At 39.5% G+C, this 21259-nt stretch overlaps 1 protein-coding gene across 6 annotated transcripts in view; it reads left to right on the top strand.

Annotated features, from left to right (window-relative positions):
• Positions 1 to 21259, top strand: part of LOC139753664 (ankyrin repeat and IBR domain-containing protein 1-like) — a 147385-nt gene that overhangs the window by 5627 nt on the left and 120499 nt on the right. For 5 of the 6 annotated variants that reach the window (XM_071670308.1, XM_071670307.1, XM_071670310.1 and 2 more), the window contains exons 2-3: positions 13886 to 14051; positions 20794 to 20915. In XM_071670308.1, the coding sequence (XP_071526409.1) occupies positions 13986 to 14051; positions 20794 to 20915 (188 nt within the window). In that variant the 5' untranslated portion in view covers positions 13886 to 13985. Of the gene's footprint in view, positions 1 to 10778; positions 10914 to 13885; positions 14052 to 20793; positions 20916 to 21259 lie in introns of those variants that run through there. The other variant, XM_071670309.1, reaches the window with a different exon arrangement.

The raw sequence follows: 21259 nt of genomic DNA, 5'->3' as shown, positions 1-21259 counted from the left end.
AACATAAATACAATAATTAAAAACTATACAATAAGTACTGTAAGTTCATGAGATATGGAATAAGACTGATACCGGAGGAGGTTCATACCGCCAAGCTCATTAAATATCCTTATAAAAAGTAAACTTGAATATTGCTGTTTTGAATGGTTACCATCAAGGCAAGAAATTAACTTGTTTGAAAGAATCTAGAAACATTTCACAAGCAAAATCAAGGGACTGGATCATAAGAATTATCATTAGACTAAAATAATTGGATCTCTACAGCCTAGAAAGAACAAAAATATACATAATGTACGCTTGATAACAGATTAAGGGTAACAAAATCTATGTGCTCAAGCTAAAAGCATTGCACCATGAAGGAAACAAATTAAATCTGCAATAATACCATAGAAAACACCAAGAGATGATTAGTAAAAGTCCTTTGAGAAAGGTGGAAAGGTTATGTAAAGTACTGTCAAGTAAAACAAGAATCCTGCTTGAGATGATTACAGAAACATTCATATAAGAAAAAATCTTAATGAATGACTAAAAAAACTATACCAGATGAATCCACTATTGATATAATAAAGCAAGGTGTGTGTCAGCTGAGAAAAAAAGCTCTGTTAAGCAGGAAATGGCTTCCTTCTAGTTAGTCCAATGCAGTAGTGAATGGAAAAGTTTCCCCTCTTGTTCTGTCAGTAATGGTGTCCCACATCCCACAGGATTCTATCTTCTTGCTTAGTCTTTTCTTTTTTTCTTTTCTCCATAAATCTTTTCAACAAGAACCTTGTTCACTCTTATGCTGATTCCACATACTACACTTCAGTGAAGTTTTATTCCCATTATTTTAATACTCATTCTGTTTCTCATACTGAACACATCTTTTAAGACCTGTGTAATACCTCAGAATAAGGAGGCAGAAACTTGGCCACATTGTGCTAAAATGCAATTTCTGCTATTTTTTGTGCTAAATGTCTTTCATTTCCCTCTAAATTTCAGAACACAGTTAATCCCATCAAGAACAAAATCATTTTGGGCATAACCATATCCTCCTCTTTACTTTGAAAGCACCAGATAATCAGCATTACGAAATGTTTCCCAAATGCTGGAGGTGTTGTATATGTGCCTTAATTATTTCTCTTGTGAGTTTCTGCATCATATCTATGAGGGTCTTACGTCAGGCTGGAGTACTTGCATATTTGAAGTTGTTCATGCATCTCTTTATCAGTCAGGTAAAATGAAAAACTCCCTTATTATTTCTTCAGGCACCACCACTCTTCAACCATCCTTCACAGACTGCTATGATCCTGTTAACCTTCTAACACAGCAGTTATTTTGGCCACTGTTCTGGTGGTGTCTGCATTTGCCGTTGCCATCAAGGTTTGGAACCGTCATTCACGTCTGGCTGATACTTTTCAGTTTCCTTGAAGAGAACAACCAGATGCGGTTTACCATTATGCTCCCTTCCTCCCTTGAACGGCGAGGCTACGGGACACTTTCTTTCATCTTCCCCTTTTCCAATAACCATTTTACCTTTAAGAAGTGGGTATCTAAGCATCTGAGGAGTTCCTGTTAATGCCTCATTCTTTTTCGCACCCGTTCTCCTTTCATGTTAGATGGCCATGATTGGGCATATTTTGTCCTTGCCATATCGCTTGGGATAATATATATATATATATATATATATATATATATATATATATATATGATTTCATTATACTTAGTCGCTGTCTTCCGCGTTGCGAGGCAGCGCAAGGAAACAGGAAAGAATGGCCCAACCCACCCACATACACATGTACATAAACGCCCACACACGCACATATACATACCTATACATTTCAACGTATATATATTATATATATATATATATATATATATATATATATATATATACGTATTCATACTTGATGCCTTCATCCATTCTTGTCGCCACCCCGCCACACATGAAAAGCTGCGCGCTTGCCTTATTAATCACGGCAATAGTTTGTCGTAGGTACTATTACAACAAAAATGTATTATTTGCTCCGGGTTTTATGATACGTAAGCATAATCCACACCTGTAACCTTAGTGACGTCTGATACAGATTAATACAAAATGGTTAGTACACATTCAAGGAACTTGAATTTCCTACTGTTTCGTTTCTCTTTACAATTGCGTGTACTTGTTGAAGATTTAATGTGCATGTGATTTCTGTGCGTTTGATCTAATGTTTATGTCATAGAAGGGGGAGTTTACAATTGATTTCTGTGCGTTTGATCTCCATGCTTATGTCTTAGAAGGGGGTTTACAATTGTGAGGCCCCCAGTGTTCGAGTGTGTAACCATGTAATGCACACTTGGAAGAAACAGCTCTACACGTGATGCTTAAGCCCATAAACTATACCGATGCAGAGATAATGCCACCAGGTTGGGCTAGGGCTTGGCGAACAGTAAAATTTACGAGTGAATGTTAACAACGCAAATGTGTGTGAGGCAGTAAGAAATGATTGTAACTTTGGCCAAGAAGGGGATATAACAGCTGCTGTAGTGTTGGATCAGTGAGCTACCGTTTTATTAACCCTCACTAATCAGGCGGTTGTACCTACCTAGTGGATGGCTACTGTGTTTATTTGTGTGGAATTTTGGTTGTCTGATTGTATATTTTTGTTGTTTCGCCTTCTATTCGGGAACGGAGTTACACACTTATGGGGACTGAGAAGTCTGTTGAGGTGTGATGCGCACTATTGTAGTTTTGCCTTAAATGTATGTAAATACATATTATTTGATGTGGCGGTGGTTTGAGTAAGTTCCTCAGACTTTATGTACGTTATTAAAATGCCATAACTGTCTACAGTTAGAATGTTCAATTTGTTCTTCAAACGATGTATGTTATCCTACTTTGATCGTGTTCGAAATAAAGTTCATCAATGTGGGTTCTGTTGTGTTTTTAAAAAGTTGTGGATTATTAAAATGTCTGCCTTCCAATGGTTTTAGTCTGCTTTCCAATGGTTAAAACTAATCGAACTTCCTTATCTTGATAACAGAAGTTATTTATAAGATGACATCAATGATTCGTTCAGATTCAGGAAAGAAAACCAACCAACTGAATATGATACCTTACAAAAGTATTGCCATTTCGTTACCATCAGGTAAGAATTCCCGTACCGTCGTGTTTTTGTGAGAGGTTTTATCAGATACAGAAACTGAATGATGTAAACGAGTGTCTTATCACGTTTATATAAGAATTTACTTTCCATATGAAACTTCCGAAGGTTAAAAGGCGTAAGTGACGAGTATGGTAACGCCGTTATGGCAATATCCACGACATAGTGGATCAGGATGAGCAGCTGTTGGTAGGAGCACGGAAATGACCTTGAGACAAGGCTGTCCGCGTTTGTATAATGTTTACTGATTCGTTTGTCGTTACAATCTACTACTGCGTTATTCACACTTTTATTACTAGGCATGCTGTAGCTTAGGAACAGTAATTTGTATTTATCATTGTTGATGTAACATCATAGCTAATTTTGCTGTCAGCACAACCAACATAGGTGAAGTGGTGATTAAAAAAAGATTACATAAATGTACGGTCAAGATTTCCTTACCGTTAAGTTTACTCACACCATAATCTTGCGCTGCAATTATTTGTTCCTCAGTTGAATTCAGCCTTACTGAACGTGACGACATGGAAGACCAGAATATCAAGTGAAAAGCAAAAGCAGGTAGGCTAAGCTTATTGTACAGGACCAAAGTGTTCACATCTGTTGTATAGACATGTGGTCGGTTTAAATGTAGGCCTGAGCTGTGAACACTAGTGTAGGGTTGTCAGGAAGCTGAAAAAAAAATCCGGAAAGCCTGATCATGAAATATGTTTGGATAGGTTACAGAAGAGTATCCTGACCAGCCTGTGCCTTGTAAGGACTGTTGCTGTGTACACGTACAGAGAACGCATCAAGAAAATAAAGGAAAACAAACTGGGAATCCACAAGGCATTCAAGGCTGCGTGGTGGTTCAGGGTAACTCCCGTGTCGGAAACCTGCGTCTGATTATTTCCCCACCCCAGTGCTCGGGTATTTGTGGTTTTCGAAGAGAACACTTCCTGTGTCTAGATATTAGCTCCTGTCCAAGAAAATCATGATTTTAATGCTCTTTTTGTTGGTGGTCCATTGTAATCAACAGCTCGCAACGTTAGAACGATAACTAAAAAAATATAGCTGTACACAAAAGGCTGGAGAAGTAAGCTTCCAGCACTATCAAAATATATTCGTAAAATCACTTGTGTAAAGAAAAAAATATACGGGAACAGCCAGTGGGGGCATAAGTTCCCCTTTTGGAAATGAAATTCTCTTGTTGAATGAACATAACCATTATCGTTTATTACCAAGGTTGTATACGAACATTCACATCAAATTACCCGAAAAATCTATTCGTTATATTTCTACAGGTGTGTTTTATGGATGTGTTACCTTTAACTCAGTGAATGTTTGGCCATCAGATTTTTTTCCAAAGGGCGGGGGGGGGGGGGATGGGCACCCTCCTTCGCAAGGTCATGTTTTCATGTTCATTTCTCCGAAGCCACAGTAATTCCTGCAGATTTTGTGTCAGGACCCTTGCCACATGGAAATACCATGCCTGACTGTACGTATGCGCGTTTTAGCTCGTATGTATGAACTAGAGGAGGACCTTGTATTCTTTGCTTACGCGTACGTTTCCGCGTCTAAATTTGTCTGGGTCTATTTTGACAACTTTTTTTTTTATGTACTGTCAATGTAATCAAATAGATGCATCCTGATTATTACTTTAACGTCTCACAAGAATTAGCTCTTCCAGACCTACATTTCACGCGTCATTGTTTAATATAATTGTCCGAGTTGAGCTTAGCCACACTTTCTTTGTGTCTATTCATGAAACTTCATTTACAACGCATAATAATGAGTTCTTCATCATCCCACCTAATGTAGGTCGCACAGACCTACATTTTACGCTTCAAAGACTGGTTTTAGGTCCACGTCCATTCCTCAGCTACAGTAGTCGATGCACGGTTATGTAACTTTGTACGAGAGCTCTTGGGCTTTCCTCCAAAAGTAGGTCACCCTAACCTAAATTTTACACGACATTGACAAGGGGGGGGGGGAGGTAAATGCTATTGATATTGGGATCAAAGATCAGGTTCACTGCTGCAGTTTGGGCTGATCTTAGAGATGTTTTTTATGTCTCTGCTGTGGACTTAGTGTGCATGTTTACCTTAGGACTGGAAAGGTCCCTATTGATACTGAAGTGAAAAGGGGCAGAGGTCAAGGATACTGCCACTTTTTTTTAGGGGGGGAGGCAAATCCTCAATTCCATTGGACGAATTTCATTACGACGACGTGTGTGTATTGGGGCACGGAAGCTCCGTTTTGATTTTGAGGTCAAAGATTAGGGTCACTGCTGCATATTTGAACTATTTTTTTTTTTTTTTTTGCACAACTTCACTTGTGGATAGATTTCATTAAGACTCTCCACGTTTGTTCCCCTTGAGTCAAGGCAGGTTCCTATTGATCTTGAAGTTACCTGCAAGCACTTCTTTCACAATCTCTGCCACCCCTCTTTACATCACCACAATCTCCACCCTTTGTCCCATCGCTGCTACCCCCCCCCCCCCTTACAATCTCTTGCCTCCACCACCAGTACTTTCACCACTTCCACCATTACCAAACTTGCAACCACATGTGCCATCCACTTTGCCACAGTGTACCATCCTGTCTGTCACCTCTGTGGTCACCACTACTTAACATTACCACCTCTGCCACCATCCCAGCTGCTTTTTCTTCCATCATCTGTTACTCCCACTGCCACCACCTCAGTTTAGTTCTTAGGTATTATCCACAGTAAGGTCTGGTAACTTTATGTGGTGGTATGAATTGATGAGTACTTCAGCATCCTACCGAGAGTTGTGGTTGTCCTAACGCACATTTAAGCCCCAAGCTAGCTTTGTAATTGATTCTCTCTGTACGTAAGTGTACGCGCGCAATGTGTGCTTTAGCTTAATGCTGACTTTTACTTGCATGAACGTGCGTACACACTAAATGATGAGAATGTGTTTAATGTGAGTTCTTGAGTGTTTTTGTCTAATGTGACTTTGTGATATAAGAATCTATTGTGTATGTATGTCATTCTATGCTGCTGTGTGTCATTATGTTATTTGTTAATCCTTTTTTTTCTAGATGGTGACTGAGCTACAAAAGAAAGCAGGGTATGCGTAACATATCATTTCACATTGATGGATAGCGAAACTTGTCCAGAAAAACAAACGTAAATGTTATACCGTGAAACGCAGTTTGTTTGCCCCCTTGTTTGGCCAGGAAAAACTACGAAAAAATTTGTGTTTTAAGAAAAGGAGACAAAAGTAATTTCCTACCTTAATGTAAAAGAGGTAAAGCTACCACTGATTATGGGAAGTGTTTTGTAGTATTCATAGGGTGTACCAGGTAGTGGTACGTGAAGGTCAGTCACATGGCTAAAATATACTGAACGTATGACTGACGACCACACCTAATAACTGTATTACCGACTACATTTGCATGTATACGACGTAGAGAGTGCTGATGTCCTACTGCGGTCTGTAACCCAACTACTTTTCATCAGGATGCGTTCAGATTTTACGTTCTTGCGGAATGTTGTGTATTTACCAGTGAGCATCACAAGTTCCCTTACCGTTACACTAATTATCCCTGATGTCTTTTTTTTTTCACTCACACGGAGTGACAATTCCTTGTTGATTTAGAGAAGAGACTCAGCATCACCTTGCAGTTCCAACCAATTTATTGGACGCTTCTTGTCCAACTATTGTTGCCAAAACTGAGAAACACATAATCGCTAAAATTCACCCGAAGTGTGGTACAATATTGAAAACATGAAATCATTCTCTGAGTTGACTGTAAATTAGTTTAAAGCGGAAAATCACATAAATTTAGAGGCGATCCACTTACCCCATAGTTAACTGGATGCCTTGGGGGGAAATGCATTGATTGGCCAGTTCGTAGTATGTGTTGTGTAGGATCTACATTGTTTCCCCTTCACGATATGATGTTAATGCCTTACTTTTTTTTTTCATTCTTGACTTTTAGAAAATATAGCAACAATTTTTAATGCTTTATGTCATCAGATACGACAGCGCACCCTCATACACACTTCTTCAAATTGTCCTTGAATTTTGATTTTCCTCATATCAATGAGATGTTTTCCTTCATTTTGTGAGTCATACTCAAGACAAGAGCTGAAAGTTGTTTAAGTAGCTTTGCTTCAGCTTCATCGATATATTTGGTCGACTCACCCAATTTCCAATGTAGACATTTTGGTCTATGATTGGATATTTGTGGTACGGTTGAGTAATAAACGATATGAACTGTTGGGAGGATTAAAGGATGGGCAGTGTTGATGTTGATGGGGAGGATGCAGGGAGGAGAGTAGGATTCATTTAGGGTTGGATGATTGTGTCTTTAGAGAGGGTATATGGAGAAAGGTGAGTAATGGGTAGTATTGATTTATATGAAGGGATTTATCAATAAAGATATATTCTGTTGGATCTAAGTTAAAGTACCCTAGATCTTTCATTGATAAATCCCTTAAGTTAGCAAAGAATCATTTAATAGAGTTGGACCCTTTTACTAATAATTTTACTTTACTTCCCATGTTGCTTAAATCCTTTAACGTAAATGTTGCCTTTAGTAACAATAATACAATAAAGAATATCTTAATCAGGAACTCACCAGAAAATTCTCCTATATACACAGACATATACATATATACACATGTAAATATACTGCTTTCATCCATTTCGTCGCCATCCCGACATACATGAAATAGCATCCCCCCTCTCTCTCTCTCTCTCTCTCTCTCCAGCGAGGAAGCGCCAGGAACAGACAAAAAGGCCACATCCGTTCACACTCAGTCTCTAGCTGTCATGTGAAATGCAAAGAAACCACAGCTCTCTTTCCACACAGACCTCACTGACCTTTCCATGGTTTACACCAGACGCTTCACATGCCGTGGTTCAATCCTTTGACATCACGTCGACCCCGGTATACCACATCGTTCCAGTTCACTCTGTTCCTTGCACGCCTTTCACCCTTCTGCATGTTCAGGCCCCGATCGCTTAGAATCTTTTTCACTCCATCCTTCCACCTCCAATTTGATCACCCGCTTCTCCTTGTTCCCTTCACCTCTGACACATATCCTCTTTGTCAATCTTTCCTCTCATTCTTTCCATGTGTCCAAACCATTTCAACACAGCCTATTCTGCTCTCTCTCACACTTTATTACCACACATCTCTTTTACCCTTTCCTTACTCGATCAAACCACTTCACACCACATAATGTCCTCAAACGTATCATTTCCAACTGATCCACCTTCTTCCGCACAACCCTATTTATGACCCATGCCTCACAACCATATGGAATTGTTGAAACAACTATTCTTTCAAACATACCCATTTTTGCTCTCCGAGATAATTTTTTCGCCTTTCACACATTCATCAACGCTCCCAGAACCTTCCTCCCTTAGGAGTCCCTTCTTCTGAGGCTCCTTCAGCACTGTGGCCACATCCACCTGTCTGGACCACAGGTCATAAAGTGCTGTGTTGTGTGTGCGTGTACGTTCAGAGTGTAGGGCACCGGAGTATTAGGTGCTCGGTGTCTTCTTTATGAGAGTTGCATCGTAGGCATGAAGGGTTTTTGGATATGTTGAAACGGTGTTTGCAGTGATGTGCAGAACGTAAGCGGGAGAATGTGATTCATGTTTGTCTAGGGAGTGTGGTTTCTAATGTATGTTTCAGTGGATTGGAGTTTAAGACTGAGTTGGGAGGTCGGTTGTTTAGTTCTTGTAGTTTTAGCACTGTATATGTATTTTGTCTATATATATTTTTTTTTCATACTATTCGCCATTTCCCGCGATAGCGAGGTAGCGTTAAGAACAGAGGACTGGGCCTTTGAGGGAATACCCTCACCTGGCCCCCTTCTCTGTTCCTTCTTTTGGAAAATTAGAAAAAAAAAAAAACCCAGAGGGGAGGATTTCCAGCCCCCCGCTCCCTTCCCTTTTAGTCGCCTTCTACGACACGCAGGGAATACGTGGGAAGTATTCTTTCTCCCCTATCCCCAGGGATAATTTTGTATATATATATATATATATATATATATATATATATATATATATATATATATATATATATATATATATATATAATCTGCTCACCTCCCACGTTTCTCATGCCAAAAGCATCTTTTGCACAAGCCATCACTGCTTCCCTAAATACATCCCATTCCTTCCCCACTCCCCTTACGTCATTTGCTCTCACCTTTTTCCATTTTGCGCTCAGTCTCTCCTGGTACTTCACGCAAGTCTCCTTCCCAAGCTCACTTACTCTCACCACTCACTTCACCCCAACATTCTCTCTTCTTTTCTGAAAACCTCTACAAATCTTAACCTCCGCCTTCACAAGATAATGATCAGACATCCCTCCAGTTGCACCTCAGCACATTAACATCCAAAAGTCTCTCACGCGCTTATCAATTAACACGTAATCCAATAACGCTCTCTGGCCATCTCTCCTACTTATATACGTATACTTATGTAAATCTTTTTTTTAAACCAGGAATTCCCAATCACCAGTCCTTTTTCAGCACACAAATCTACAAGCTCTTCACCATTTTCATTTACACCACTGAACACCCCATGTACACCAGTTATTCCCTCAACTGCCACAGTACTCACCTTTGCATTCAAATTACCCATCACTCTAACCCGGTTTCGTGCATCAAAACTGCTAACACACTCACTCAGCTGCTCCCAAATCACTTGCCTCTCATGATCTTTCTTATGCTCAGATTATTAGTGGAAGAGGAGAGAGAGGCATTTAGACGATTTTTGCAGGGAAATTGTGCAAATGACTGAGAGATGTATAAAAGAAAGAGGCAGGAAGTCAAGAGAAAGGTGGAAGAGGTGAAAAAGAGGGCAAATGAGAGTTGTGATGAGAGAGTATCATTAAATTTTAGGGAAAACAAAAAGATGTTTTGGAAGGAGGTAAATAAAGTGCGTAAGACAACAAATGGGGACATCAGTGAAGGGGGCTAATGGGGAGGTAGTAACAAGTAGTGGTGATGTGAGGAGAATGAGAGACAGCTAAAGACAGTGTGAACGAATGTGGTCTTTGTTGTCTTCCTAGCGCTACCTCGCACGTGCGGGGAGAGTGGGGTGCCATTTCATGCGTGGTGGGGTGGCGACGGGAATGGCTGAGGGCAGCAAGTGTGAATATATACCTGTGTATATATGTATTTGTCTGTGTATGTATACATTAAAATGTATAGGTATGTATATGTGCGTGTGTGGGCGTATATACACATGTGAATGTGGGTGGGTTGGGCCATTCTTTCGTCTGTTTCCTTGCGCTAACTCGCTAACGAGAGAGACAGCGACAAAGTATGAATATGATATATATATATATATATATATATATATATATATATATATATATATATATATATATATATATACACACACACACACTATTACTATCTGGGATGCAAAAGATCACTTAATTTAACGTTATTGGCAACTTCATATGTTGCTATTTTTACGGTTCTTTGTCAGTTTGATTGATAAAAATTGTACCAGAAGTGAAGAAAACTAGAAAGTATAAAAGATTTACTAAACATTATTTAAAAGAATCATTACTGATACGAAAAAGATAGAATAATTAGTTATTTGGAGGTGTGTGGCATACCATTACTTTGTCCTTGGGTCTGCGTGAAATGTGCGGGCGTAGGTTGTCCACTTGCTGTACGTTCTTTGGGCCTCAGTTGTGCATCGCTTCTGAGGATAGCTTCGCTTGTACATTTCACGTGTGAACACTCTTTGGATCATGATGGAAAGTTTTCTGGTGATTTATGCGGTGCTAGGTTCGCCGTTCCCCTTGAAGGTAATGATAATCAGTTTGTGTTGCTAACAGTTGTATTCTGGTGGTTTTTTTTTTTTTTTGTCTGCATTTTCATGTATGCATGATAGTCACAGATCTCATTGTATTTTCATATATGCATAATAGTTAGAGGTGTCATTGTATTTTCTTATATGCACAATAGTCATAGGTTTCATAAATTTATCATCTATCAGTAGGTTCCCCAGATATATATATATTTATTCACTAGTACCAGCACTGCCACAGACCCCCCCCCCAACCACTAATATCCTTGTCCTTAAGAGCAGTGCCACAAGCTATCACGGTGGCTACCTTTCGGAATCACTACTTAATCTCTGCCTTTCTTTCATCACCGCCACTTACACGATATATCTGCCTTTCTTTACCACCGCTACTTACACGATATCTCTGCCTTTCACCACCGCCACTTACACGATATCTCTATCTTTCTTTCATCACCGTCACTTACACGATATCTCTGACTTTCTTTCATCACTGCCACTTACACAATATCTCTGACTTTCTTTCATCACTGCCACTTACACAATATCTCCTACTTTCTTTCATCACTGCCACTTACACGAAGACAATAATCGCCACCTTTACTAACATCAGCAACTGTTGTCATCACCATTTACTCCATCCACCACCATCTATCCCAACACCGCCATCTCCTCACCACGACCTGGCATATTATCATTAACAATAATGCCACTTTCAGCCACAACCACCTGTAGCCACCTTTCACCAACTTTTTACAGGTATCACTACTACCACCTACCACTTAACTACCACGTTTCACCACCGCCACTTCCACTGAAGTCTGTTATCACCGCTAAAGTACATCAGTTCCTCTACCTTCTATGACAGTCTCTTATCACCATCTACCCTGGATTCCAACCACCACCATCTACCTCTTTTCCACCTATAACCGTCACTTGCTACCTTTCATTGTTCCCACCATAGACACTGCCATTACTTTCCCCACCACCATAATTCTCACCGTCGTCAAGATTTTTTTTATTTGCCATATCTTTACCACCGTCCCTATTGCTGCCCCTACCTACCCGTTGGCAAACCAACATCGCTAACAGCACCACTGGAACCCTCCCCATCACTATAACATTACCTCCTCCTTGTCACAGCAAACACAGTTACCTGCCACCTACCACCACTGTTCTAAACACAATTAACACATCATCCATCACAACATTGATAAGAACAAAATTAAATGGACCATCTTAAACCACCACCGATACTGTGAAACTGTTGCATAATGACAAGTACCAGTGCCAGAACCATGAGCAATGGCTTCACGTCTAAACCCCCAAACTCTTTCACCAACTCCCTTCAGTCTCTTCCTCCTTGACACAGCATGATGATTCCTTCCATATGCCTTCAAAATCAGAGTCACATCACAACACCTTAACACAACACTAACATCAACAAACATGCAGTATTATGTTATGAAATTTAGGACATTGGCTCATTCAGAACAGAATGTCTGCGTCGCCACAGAAGTCTTTAATTAGTCTTTAGAATAACCCCAGACAGTCATGAATCAACTTAGACCCTCCAGTCATGTTGATTGGACAATCACTTCCACTAAACAAAGCACCAACCATTCTAAGGATCATAAATGGCACAGACATTACATTCACACCCCTCAGCAATAACAGCAACAATAAAGCAACACAGAAACTAAATATCCTTAGAACACTAACTGGCACTAGATTTGGACAAGGTGAAGAAATCCTTAGTATTCTCTAGACATTTCATCCTCTTTTCTCTTAACTATGCCTCACCTGCCTGTTTTGCTCCTTCTCATAAGCAAACATAAAGCTGAAATCTTCACAAAATTGAGCACTCAGAACCAAGAGTGGCTGTTTAGTAACTACAAATACTCATACTTACACAGTGAAACATGATCCTCCCTGTACAGTCCCACCTCAACATGCTTGAACTCAGTTCTTTGCAGTAGCTGTAGACCCCTCCCACCCAAACCATTCCATAACTGACCATCACCCCGAAGTAGAAATAAAAAGCTTACCTGTACATCACAGTTCAGCAACTTGAACTCACAGATCCCCCAACCCTCATCACACATATTGCTGACGAAGCACCTACTCATTAAAATGACCTGATAAACACAAAAGAACTGGTCCTAACTCATTATTAAACCCCACCTCACTAGACATACATTTATCTAAAACCACACTCTCCAGACAAACATGAGTCACACTTTCTCATCTTCCCCTTGACATCACCCATTCCTGCATTTTGTGCATTTTTATTGTGAGTTATGAATTTTGGTCTACTCAGTACATTATCATTTTCTGCATTGTAATGTTTCTTCTATTTGATATATTTGTTGGAAGTTTTCCCCATAGATTTCATGATACTACTCTAATTCATCTGCATCGTTATCCTGGTTGTTGGGTCCTCCATGTTGTTAGTTTACTTATGCCAAGTCAGCCATCTCTTGAGTTCTGTAATTATGAATTATGACATTTTGTTGAGGGTGCTGTTAGAATTCGAATCATGACTCGCACAGTTTAAGTTATGGATCTTTGTAGTTTTATTTTCTTCACCACTCAGAAATTTTGAGTAAGAGATAGAAAAATTGATTAAAGGCAGCATGGCTGTAGTGGGGCCTGAACACTCAAGAGGATGAGATGTATGTATTGGATAGAGTGAATTGGGACATTATGATATATGGGGGGAGATGTGCTGTCACTGGGTTGGACCAGGGTGTGTGAAGTGATCAAGTAATCTATAGGGCTTGGATTTGGATGGTTATCCCTAGTTTCGCACATTGTACATTACAGCTAAAGACAGGATGTGTGAGTCATTGTTGATTATGTGTAAACAGTTTTAAACTTGCTGAATTGAGTCTTAATTTCTCATACAAAATGTGCTGTTATGACGTCATATTACCCAGATATGTTTTGATTTCACCAGCCATTTATTTTCAGCGGGCAAGAGAGGGATGTTCCTAAGAAGATTGTGACTCTGTGGTGGGGTGCTTGCAGAGGTTAGTGGCAAGCAGCAGGACTGCCCTGAGTAGAGAAGAGAATGGGAAGTGCCTCATCAAAGTTCAAAAAATATCTTCAACATGGCGACGAATTTGCTGCTATGCAGGTAATGCTCCACTACATTTTAATTGGCAGTACATTTTATTAACAGATATGCTCATGAAGGAGAATCAGGTAGCATACAATATTTGATAAAGGGTTAAGGTATTACTGAACATCTTGGATTCATCCATATTTACTTTTGGAAACCTTTTTTTGCTCACTTCACTTAGATATGCTTTTTACATCTTTCTCAGCTCTTTTATTTGCCTGTATTACCTTTGCCATTTTTTTTATCTCAGAATTTTTATCTTAGTATAGGCTAAGTCCCCCCCAAATATGCAGCAAACAGTATTTGTTATACTACATATATAGATCAGAATGATTTTCAGTATATCTATGCTATGGTAGTAAAACTGGCATTCCTTAATGAATATGAACTTTGATCTTTCTCTTAACTTGTATTCCCAATATCATTCTCCATGTAAAATTATTTTGCTTGACTACTGCACTTCTTTTCAGAAAAATAGGCATTCATATATCTTGAATCTTATAGACTGTGCAGTGCACATGATGCCTACTTATCAGCAGATCAGCCCCAGCCATTTGCCTAAAGACTTTAATACTTATTTTTGGATTTTAGGTTGAATGGTATTGGGTGGAGATACATTAAGCAGCAAACTCATGATCGCAAAGAATAGCCCGCTGATATATTTCACATTGCTGACATTCTCGTACTCCTTGATTATTGTTAGAAACTTGTGTATGACTGCAACTTGCCTTCATCAAACCTCTTGCAATGCAATAATTCATTTGTTTATTGAATTATTTAGATAATGTTCATATAAGCACACTAGAAAAGAAATAGTCACAGTAATCATGGATTTCCTTAGGAATTTTTAACATGATGTAACTCTTCCCCCTGGAAGGTATGAATCACCCAAGGTACTTACAGTTTGTGTAATTATCTATTAATAATTACCTATTTGTATAGTACAGGGAGGCAGCTTTATACTTATGAGGCCCCATATCTTTACCATGCTCTGCATGCATACGACTATTTAGATATATGATGCTTTCTAAATTAACTCAGTCCTCAGTCATTTTGTTCCATTTATCCACTATAAAAGTTCTTTACATCTTTTTAACAAATTTCTTAATTCATGCTATGTTCTCTTGTTGCTTTATCCCAGCATCTCTTGAAGAATTGTTTACTGTCTTTCTGTTTTGAAAACTTAACGGTTGTGATTGGGTTACCCCTCTCTTGGCTTTCTTCCAAGATGGGTAAATTTAAGGCTGCTATCTTGTCCCAGTATCTCAGCTTTTTATTCTAGTACCATTTTTTTGCACATATCTAGATCTTTTCTCTTAGCTCATAGTCCCTCTTTAGTTGCAGTGACTCAACTTAGAAACATATCCTAGTTTTGGCATTATGTAGGATATGAACGTTATTAGATAACTCCTTACCCATATATGTGAAAGCTATTTTGATATTTGCCAGCCGACACTTTGTCTCCCAAACCATTCTCATATTGTGGGTCTTTGGCAACAGGTTATGGATCATGTCGGTTTTAAAGTCCTCATGCTTGGGTTGAATTTCATCATTGTACATTAGACCAACTTTGGAGTCTTGTTTAGGTGCCCTAATAGATTTATGCAATCTTACTTGCTTTTCACTACCCTGGTAACCTGTGCACCTCTTGCAAACATATTCAAGTTGGAGTCCATGGCTTCAGGCAAATCATTTGCATTGATCAAGAATACTCATGGCTCTTGAACTGAACCCTGTGAAATTACCTCTTTGTAACTCTCTTAGGGTACATATGCTGTCTGCATTGACCATGTTCTCAGACATTCTGTTCCATTCCTCCACCACTCTTATACTATAAAAGTACTTCTTTACGCATTTTTCAGCAAATTTATCACTCAGTTTCATGTTATGTTCCCTGATTGTGTATCTCTACATCTTTGAAGATCTGTCTGTATCATAATTTTTTTTTCTGAAAAAATGAAGTTTGTGTTCGGGTCACCCCTCACTCTTCACTCTTCCAAGGTCGGCAAATTTAAAGCCTCTTGTCTTTCCCCATTACTCTTCCTTCTTTATTCTGGTACCATATTTATTGCCTTCCTCTGAACCATCTCTATTTACTTTTAGTACTTCATTAGGTGTAATGATCAAAGTTTAGAAACATATACTAGTTTTGGCCTAATGTAGCATATGAACAGCTAGCTTAATATTTCTTTATCTGTATGTTTAAAAGATGTCTGATATTTGTTAGGAGACAGTGCTTTTCTCTTTGAATATTCTCCTCATATGGGTCTCTGGTGACGGGAAAGGGATGCTATTGAAACCTAAGTCATTCACACAGACAGAACTGTGAAACCTAAATCCTGACAGATGATAATCATATTGAAATCTTTCACTTTTCCATCATCATTTACATTTGCTCCAGTTGAATTTCATTAACCATGTATCAGACCAATTCGGGAATCTGTCTAGTTCCCCTGTAAGTATATGCAATCCTAACTTTTCATCTCCCCTGTAACCTTTGCATCATCTGCAAACATACTCAAGTTGGAATCCATACCTTCAGCAGGGCATTCACATAGATCAAGAAGACTAACAGTCCTAAAACAGAACCCTTGGGAAGTCCAGTAGCAACCTCCATCCACTTGGAAAGGTTCCTCTGATATTTACCCTTTGTTCCCTCCCACTAAGATAATCTTCTATCCATCAGATGAGTTTCCCCCCATATTCCTGTTTAGTACTCCAGCTTCTTGATCAGCCTTCCTTTCAGTATGGTCTCAAATGTTTTCCTGCAGTCAAGACACAAACAATCAATTTAGCCTTCCCTTTTGTTTGAGACATAGCTCACTCTTTCATAGAAATCTAAGAGGTTCATTACACACATCCTCCTTTCCCAAAAACTGTTGCCTTTCACTTAAGTAATTCCTTCTGTAGAAAGTCATCCATTTGCTTTCTTATATACTTTTCCAGTACTTATAGACCACACTTGTTAAGGAGACAACCATAAATGTGGCTTCACAAAATGAAAGAGTTAGAAGGATTATTTTTTCACATTTCTCAAGATTTTTTCCACTTTCTTTACCAGGTGATACATATCACAAGTGTTCTTCCTATATATTTTCTTCACCAAATGATACATATCACAAGTGTTCCTCCTTTATGCTAAGATCATTGAACTCTCTACGTATTTTTCGCAAGGTTATTGAGCGTACACAACCTGGAGGTAGATGGCTATGTACACATGTGGCACTTATAGGGATACTGAGGAGAGCAGATATTTAATCCCTTACTTTCCTGGTAATGGAAAACACTTATATTATAGTTAGTCTGTTGGGGATGAGAGAGCTTGGGAAGTGAGTCAGTTGTTGTTCGCTGATGATACAGCGCTGGTGGCTGATTCATGTGAGAAACTGCAGAAGCTGGTGACTGAGTTTGGTAAAGTGTGTGGAAGAAGAAAGTTAAGAGTAAATGTGAAATAGAGCAAGGTTATTAGGTACAGTAGGGTTGAGGGTCAAGTCAATTGGGAGGTGAGTTTGAATGGAGAAAAACTGGAGGAAGTGAAGTGTTTTAGATATCTGGGAGTGGATCTGGCAGCGGATGGAACCATGGAAGCGGAAGTGGATCATTGGGTGGGGGAGGGGGCGAAAATTCTGGGGGCCTTGAAGAATGTGTGGAAGTCGAGAACATTATCTCGGAAAGCAAAAATGGGTATGTTTGAAGGAATAGTGGTTCCAACAATGTTGTATGGTTGCGAGGCGTGGGCTATGGATAGAGTTGTGCGCAGGAGGATGGATGTGCTGGAAATGAGATGTTTGAGGACAATGTGTGGTGTGAGGTGGTTTGATCGAGTGAGTAACGTAAGGGTAAGAGAGATGTGTGGAAATAAAAAGAGCGTGGTTGAGAGAGCAGAAGAGGGTGTTTTGAAGTGGTTTGGGCACATGGAGAGGATGAGTGAGGAAAGATTGACCAAGAGGTTATATGTGTCGGAGGTGGAGGGAGCAAGGAGAAGAGGGAGACCAAATTGGAGGTGGAAAGATGGAGTGAAAAAGATTTTGTGTGATCGGGGCCTGAACATGCAGGAGGGTGAAAGGAGGGCAAGGAATAGAGTGGATTGGAGCGATGTGGTATACCGGGGTTGACGTGCTGTCAGTGGATTGAATCAAGGCATGTGAAGCGTCTGGGGTAAACCATGGAAAGCTGTGTAGGTATGTATATTTGCGTGTGTGGACGTATGTATATACATGTGTATGGGGGGGGGCTGGGCCATTTCTTTCGTCTGTTTCCTTGCGCTACCTCGCAAACGCGGGAGACAGCGACAAAGTAAAAAAAAAAAAAAAAAAAAAAAAGATGGATATTTAGTCCTTTAATGCCTCCATACACAGATATTTACACTAGCTGAGCAGCGACTTTAGATGGATATTTAGCATCAAGTTTTGTGCCATAATTTCAAGGCCTTGCACCGAGTATGGGTGATGGTTGGGGTGGCAGTTCATGATAATTTCTCCCTGCTGTCAGACATCCTCTAGCCAGACCAATTAGGTCACATTTTTGTGAGTTTTCTATGAAGGAAATCGAGTGGCTTTCAGCTAGATTTAGATGACCAGGCAGAAGATGATCCTGAATTAATTGACGATGATGATCTATCTTTAGATCATATGGAGAGTGATTTTATGGATGCCAAGTCTTTCAGCATCATATCGACCAAAATGGGGCAGGAGAAGGTTTTCTGCTAAAATTTGAGGCAGTTTTGCTTGGACTAACCTAACAATGATAACACCGTGTTTGATGGTATCAGCTGGTAATTTTAAAAAACAATTACACATGTATATACATACACGTCCACACACGCACATATACATACTTATACGTCTCCATGTATACATATATATGCACACACATACCTATACATATATACACATGTACATAATTCATACTGTCTGCCCTTATTCATTTCCGTCGCCACCCTGCCACACATGAAGTGAAAACCCCCTCCCTCTGCATGTGCGTGAGGTAGCGCTAGGAAAAGACAACAAAGGCCTACCATTACAAAGATCATTGCACTTAGAATTCCTTCCATAATTTCAAGTATTCAGTTTAAGTAGTGCTAGGGATGGGGGTATGTATGAGTGCCAAATGGCTACACATGACACTGCTATTAGTTACCTTGCAGAACTACAGGTGAGGGAAATGCACAGTTTGTATCAGTATTGCCAGATTTGCCAGAATCTTCAAATATGTGTACAGCATTGATATATATGATTCTGGTAAAATTTCTAGTAAAGTATAATGATAGCATATTTTCTTTATAAAGGAATAAAAGCAAAATAGTAATCATACCATCAACGTGTAGAAAAAATAGATATTGAAATACATGAAAACAACTTTGCCCTCTCATATTTCTAATAGCAATGGAGGAGTAGGTTTTCCATGGGTATTATGAGGCTATGTTTACTTTTATGCTGTTTATCTCTCATTTTATAAGGATAAGAATGATGGAACCATGGAAGCGGAAGTGAATCATAGGGTGGGGGAGGGGGCGAAAATCCTGGGAGCCTTGAAGAATGTGTGGAAGTCGAGAACATTATCTCGGAAAGCAAAAATGGGTATGTTTGAAGGAATAGTGGTTCCAACAATGTTGTATGGTTTCGAGGCGTAGGCTATGGATAGAGTTGTGCGCAGGAGGGTGGATGTGCTGGAAATGAGATGTTTGAGGACAATGTGTGGTGTGAGGTGGTTTGATCGAGTAAGTAATGTAAGGGTAAGAGAGATGTGTGGAAATGAAAAGAGCATGGTTAAGAGAGCAGAAGAGGGTGTTTTGAAATGGTTTGGGCACATGGAGAGAATGAGTGAGGAAAGATTGACCAAGAGGATATATGTGTTGGAGGTGGAGGGAACGAGGAGAAGTGGGAGACCAAATTGGAGGTGGAAAGATGGAGTGAAAAAGATTTTGAGTGATCGGGGCCTGAACATGCAGAAGGGTGAAAGGCTGGCAAGGAATAGAGTGAATTGGATCGATGTGGTATACCGGGGTTGACGTGCTGTCAGTGGATTGAATCAGGGCATGTGAAGCGTCTGGGGTAAACCATGGAAATTTGTGTGGGGCCTGGATGTGGAAAGGAAGCTGTGGTTTCGGGCATTATTGCATGACAGCTAGAGACTGAGTGTGAACGAATGGGGCCTTTGTTGTCTTTTCCTAGCGCTACCTCGCACACATGAGGGGGGGAGGGGGATGGTATTCCATGTGTGGCGAGGTGGCGATGGGAATGAATAAAGGCAGACAGTGTGAATTGTGTGCATGGGTATATAGGTATGTGTCTGTGTGTGTATATATATGTGTACATTGAGATGTATAGGTATGTATATTTGCGTGTGTGGACGTGTATGTATATACATGTGTATGGGGGTGGGTTGGGCCATTTTCTTTCGTCTGTTTCCTTGCGCTACCTCGCAAACATGGGAGACAGCGACAAAGCAAAATAGATAAAATAAATAAGAATGACATATGTTAGGATATCAAAACAGTGAGTGTTTAGGGAAGGGAAAAAACTGGATGTTCAAGGGTTCATCACATGTACTACTAATAAAGCATAAAAGGATGTTGTTTTGTAATTTAGAGATTAAGAAAGGTATCTGTTTTTTCAAAAACTCTCTCAGCAGGATGTTATTAAAACACAGAGTTGTCATGGTTAGACTTGGTAGTTTTTTCTTTTTTTGTAGGCTGTGCATTATATTCACATATATATTAAATTTTCTGTAATATTGATATCCATTTATCTCTCAGGTTTTTCAGAGTTCTCCAGAACTGCGGGCAAATCTTGATCCCAGTGCTAGCTATGGTGAGTCTCATGGCCACAACACTCCCTTGCACTATGCAGCTAAACATGGAATGAAACATTTATTAAGGTTTGTTTAACCATGTGAGTTTGTAATATTTCTTACATTTACAGTCACACTCATATTTTTGTGTGTGTGTATATATATATATATATATATATATATATATATATATATATATATTTTTTTTTTTTTTTTTTTTTTTTATACTTTGTCGCTGTCTCCCGCGTTTGCGAGGTAGCGCAAGGAAACAGACGAAAGAAATGGCCCAACCCCCCCCCCCATACACATGTACATACACACGTCCACACACGCAAATATACATACCTACACAGCTTTCCATGGTTTACCCCAGACGCTTCACATGCCTTGATTCAATCCACTGACAGCACGTCAACCCCTGTATACCACAT

Source organism: Panulirus ornatus, chromosome 15 (genome assembly GCF_036320965.1).
Source record: "Panulirus ornatus isolate Po-2019 chromosome 15, ASM3632096v1, whole genome shotgun sequence".
NCBI lineage: Eukaryota > Metazoa > Arthropoda > Malacostraca > Decapoda > Palinuridae > Panulirus > Panulirus ornatus.
The sequence above is the reverse complement of the archived record's forward strand: the minus strand, read 5'-3'. Positions and strand labels throughout refer to the sequence as shown.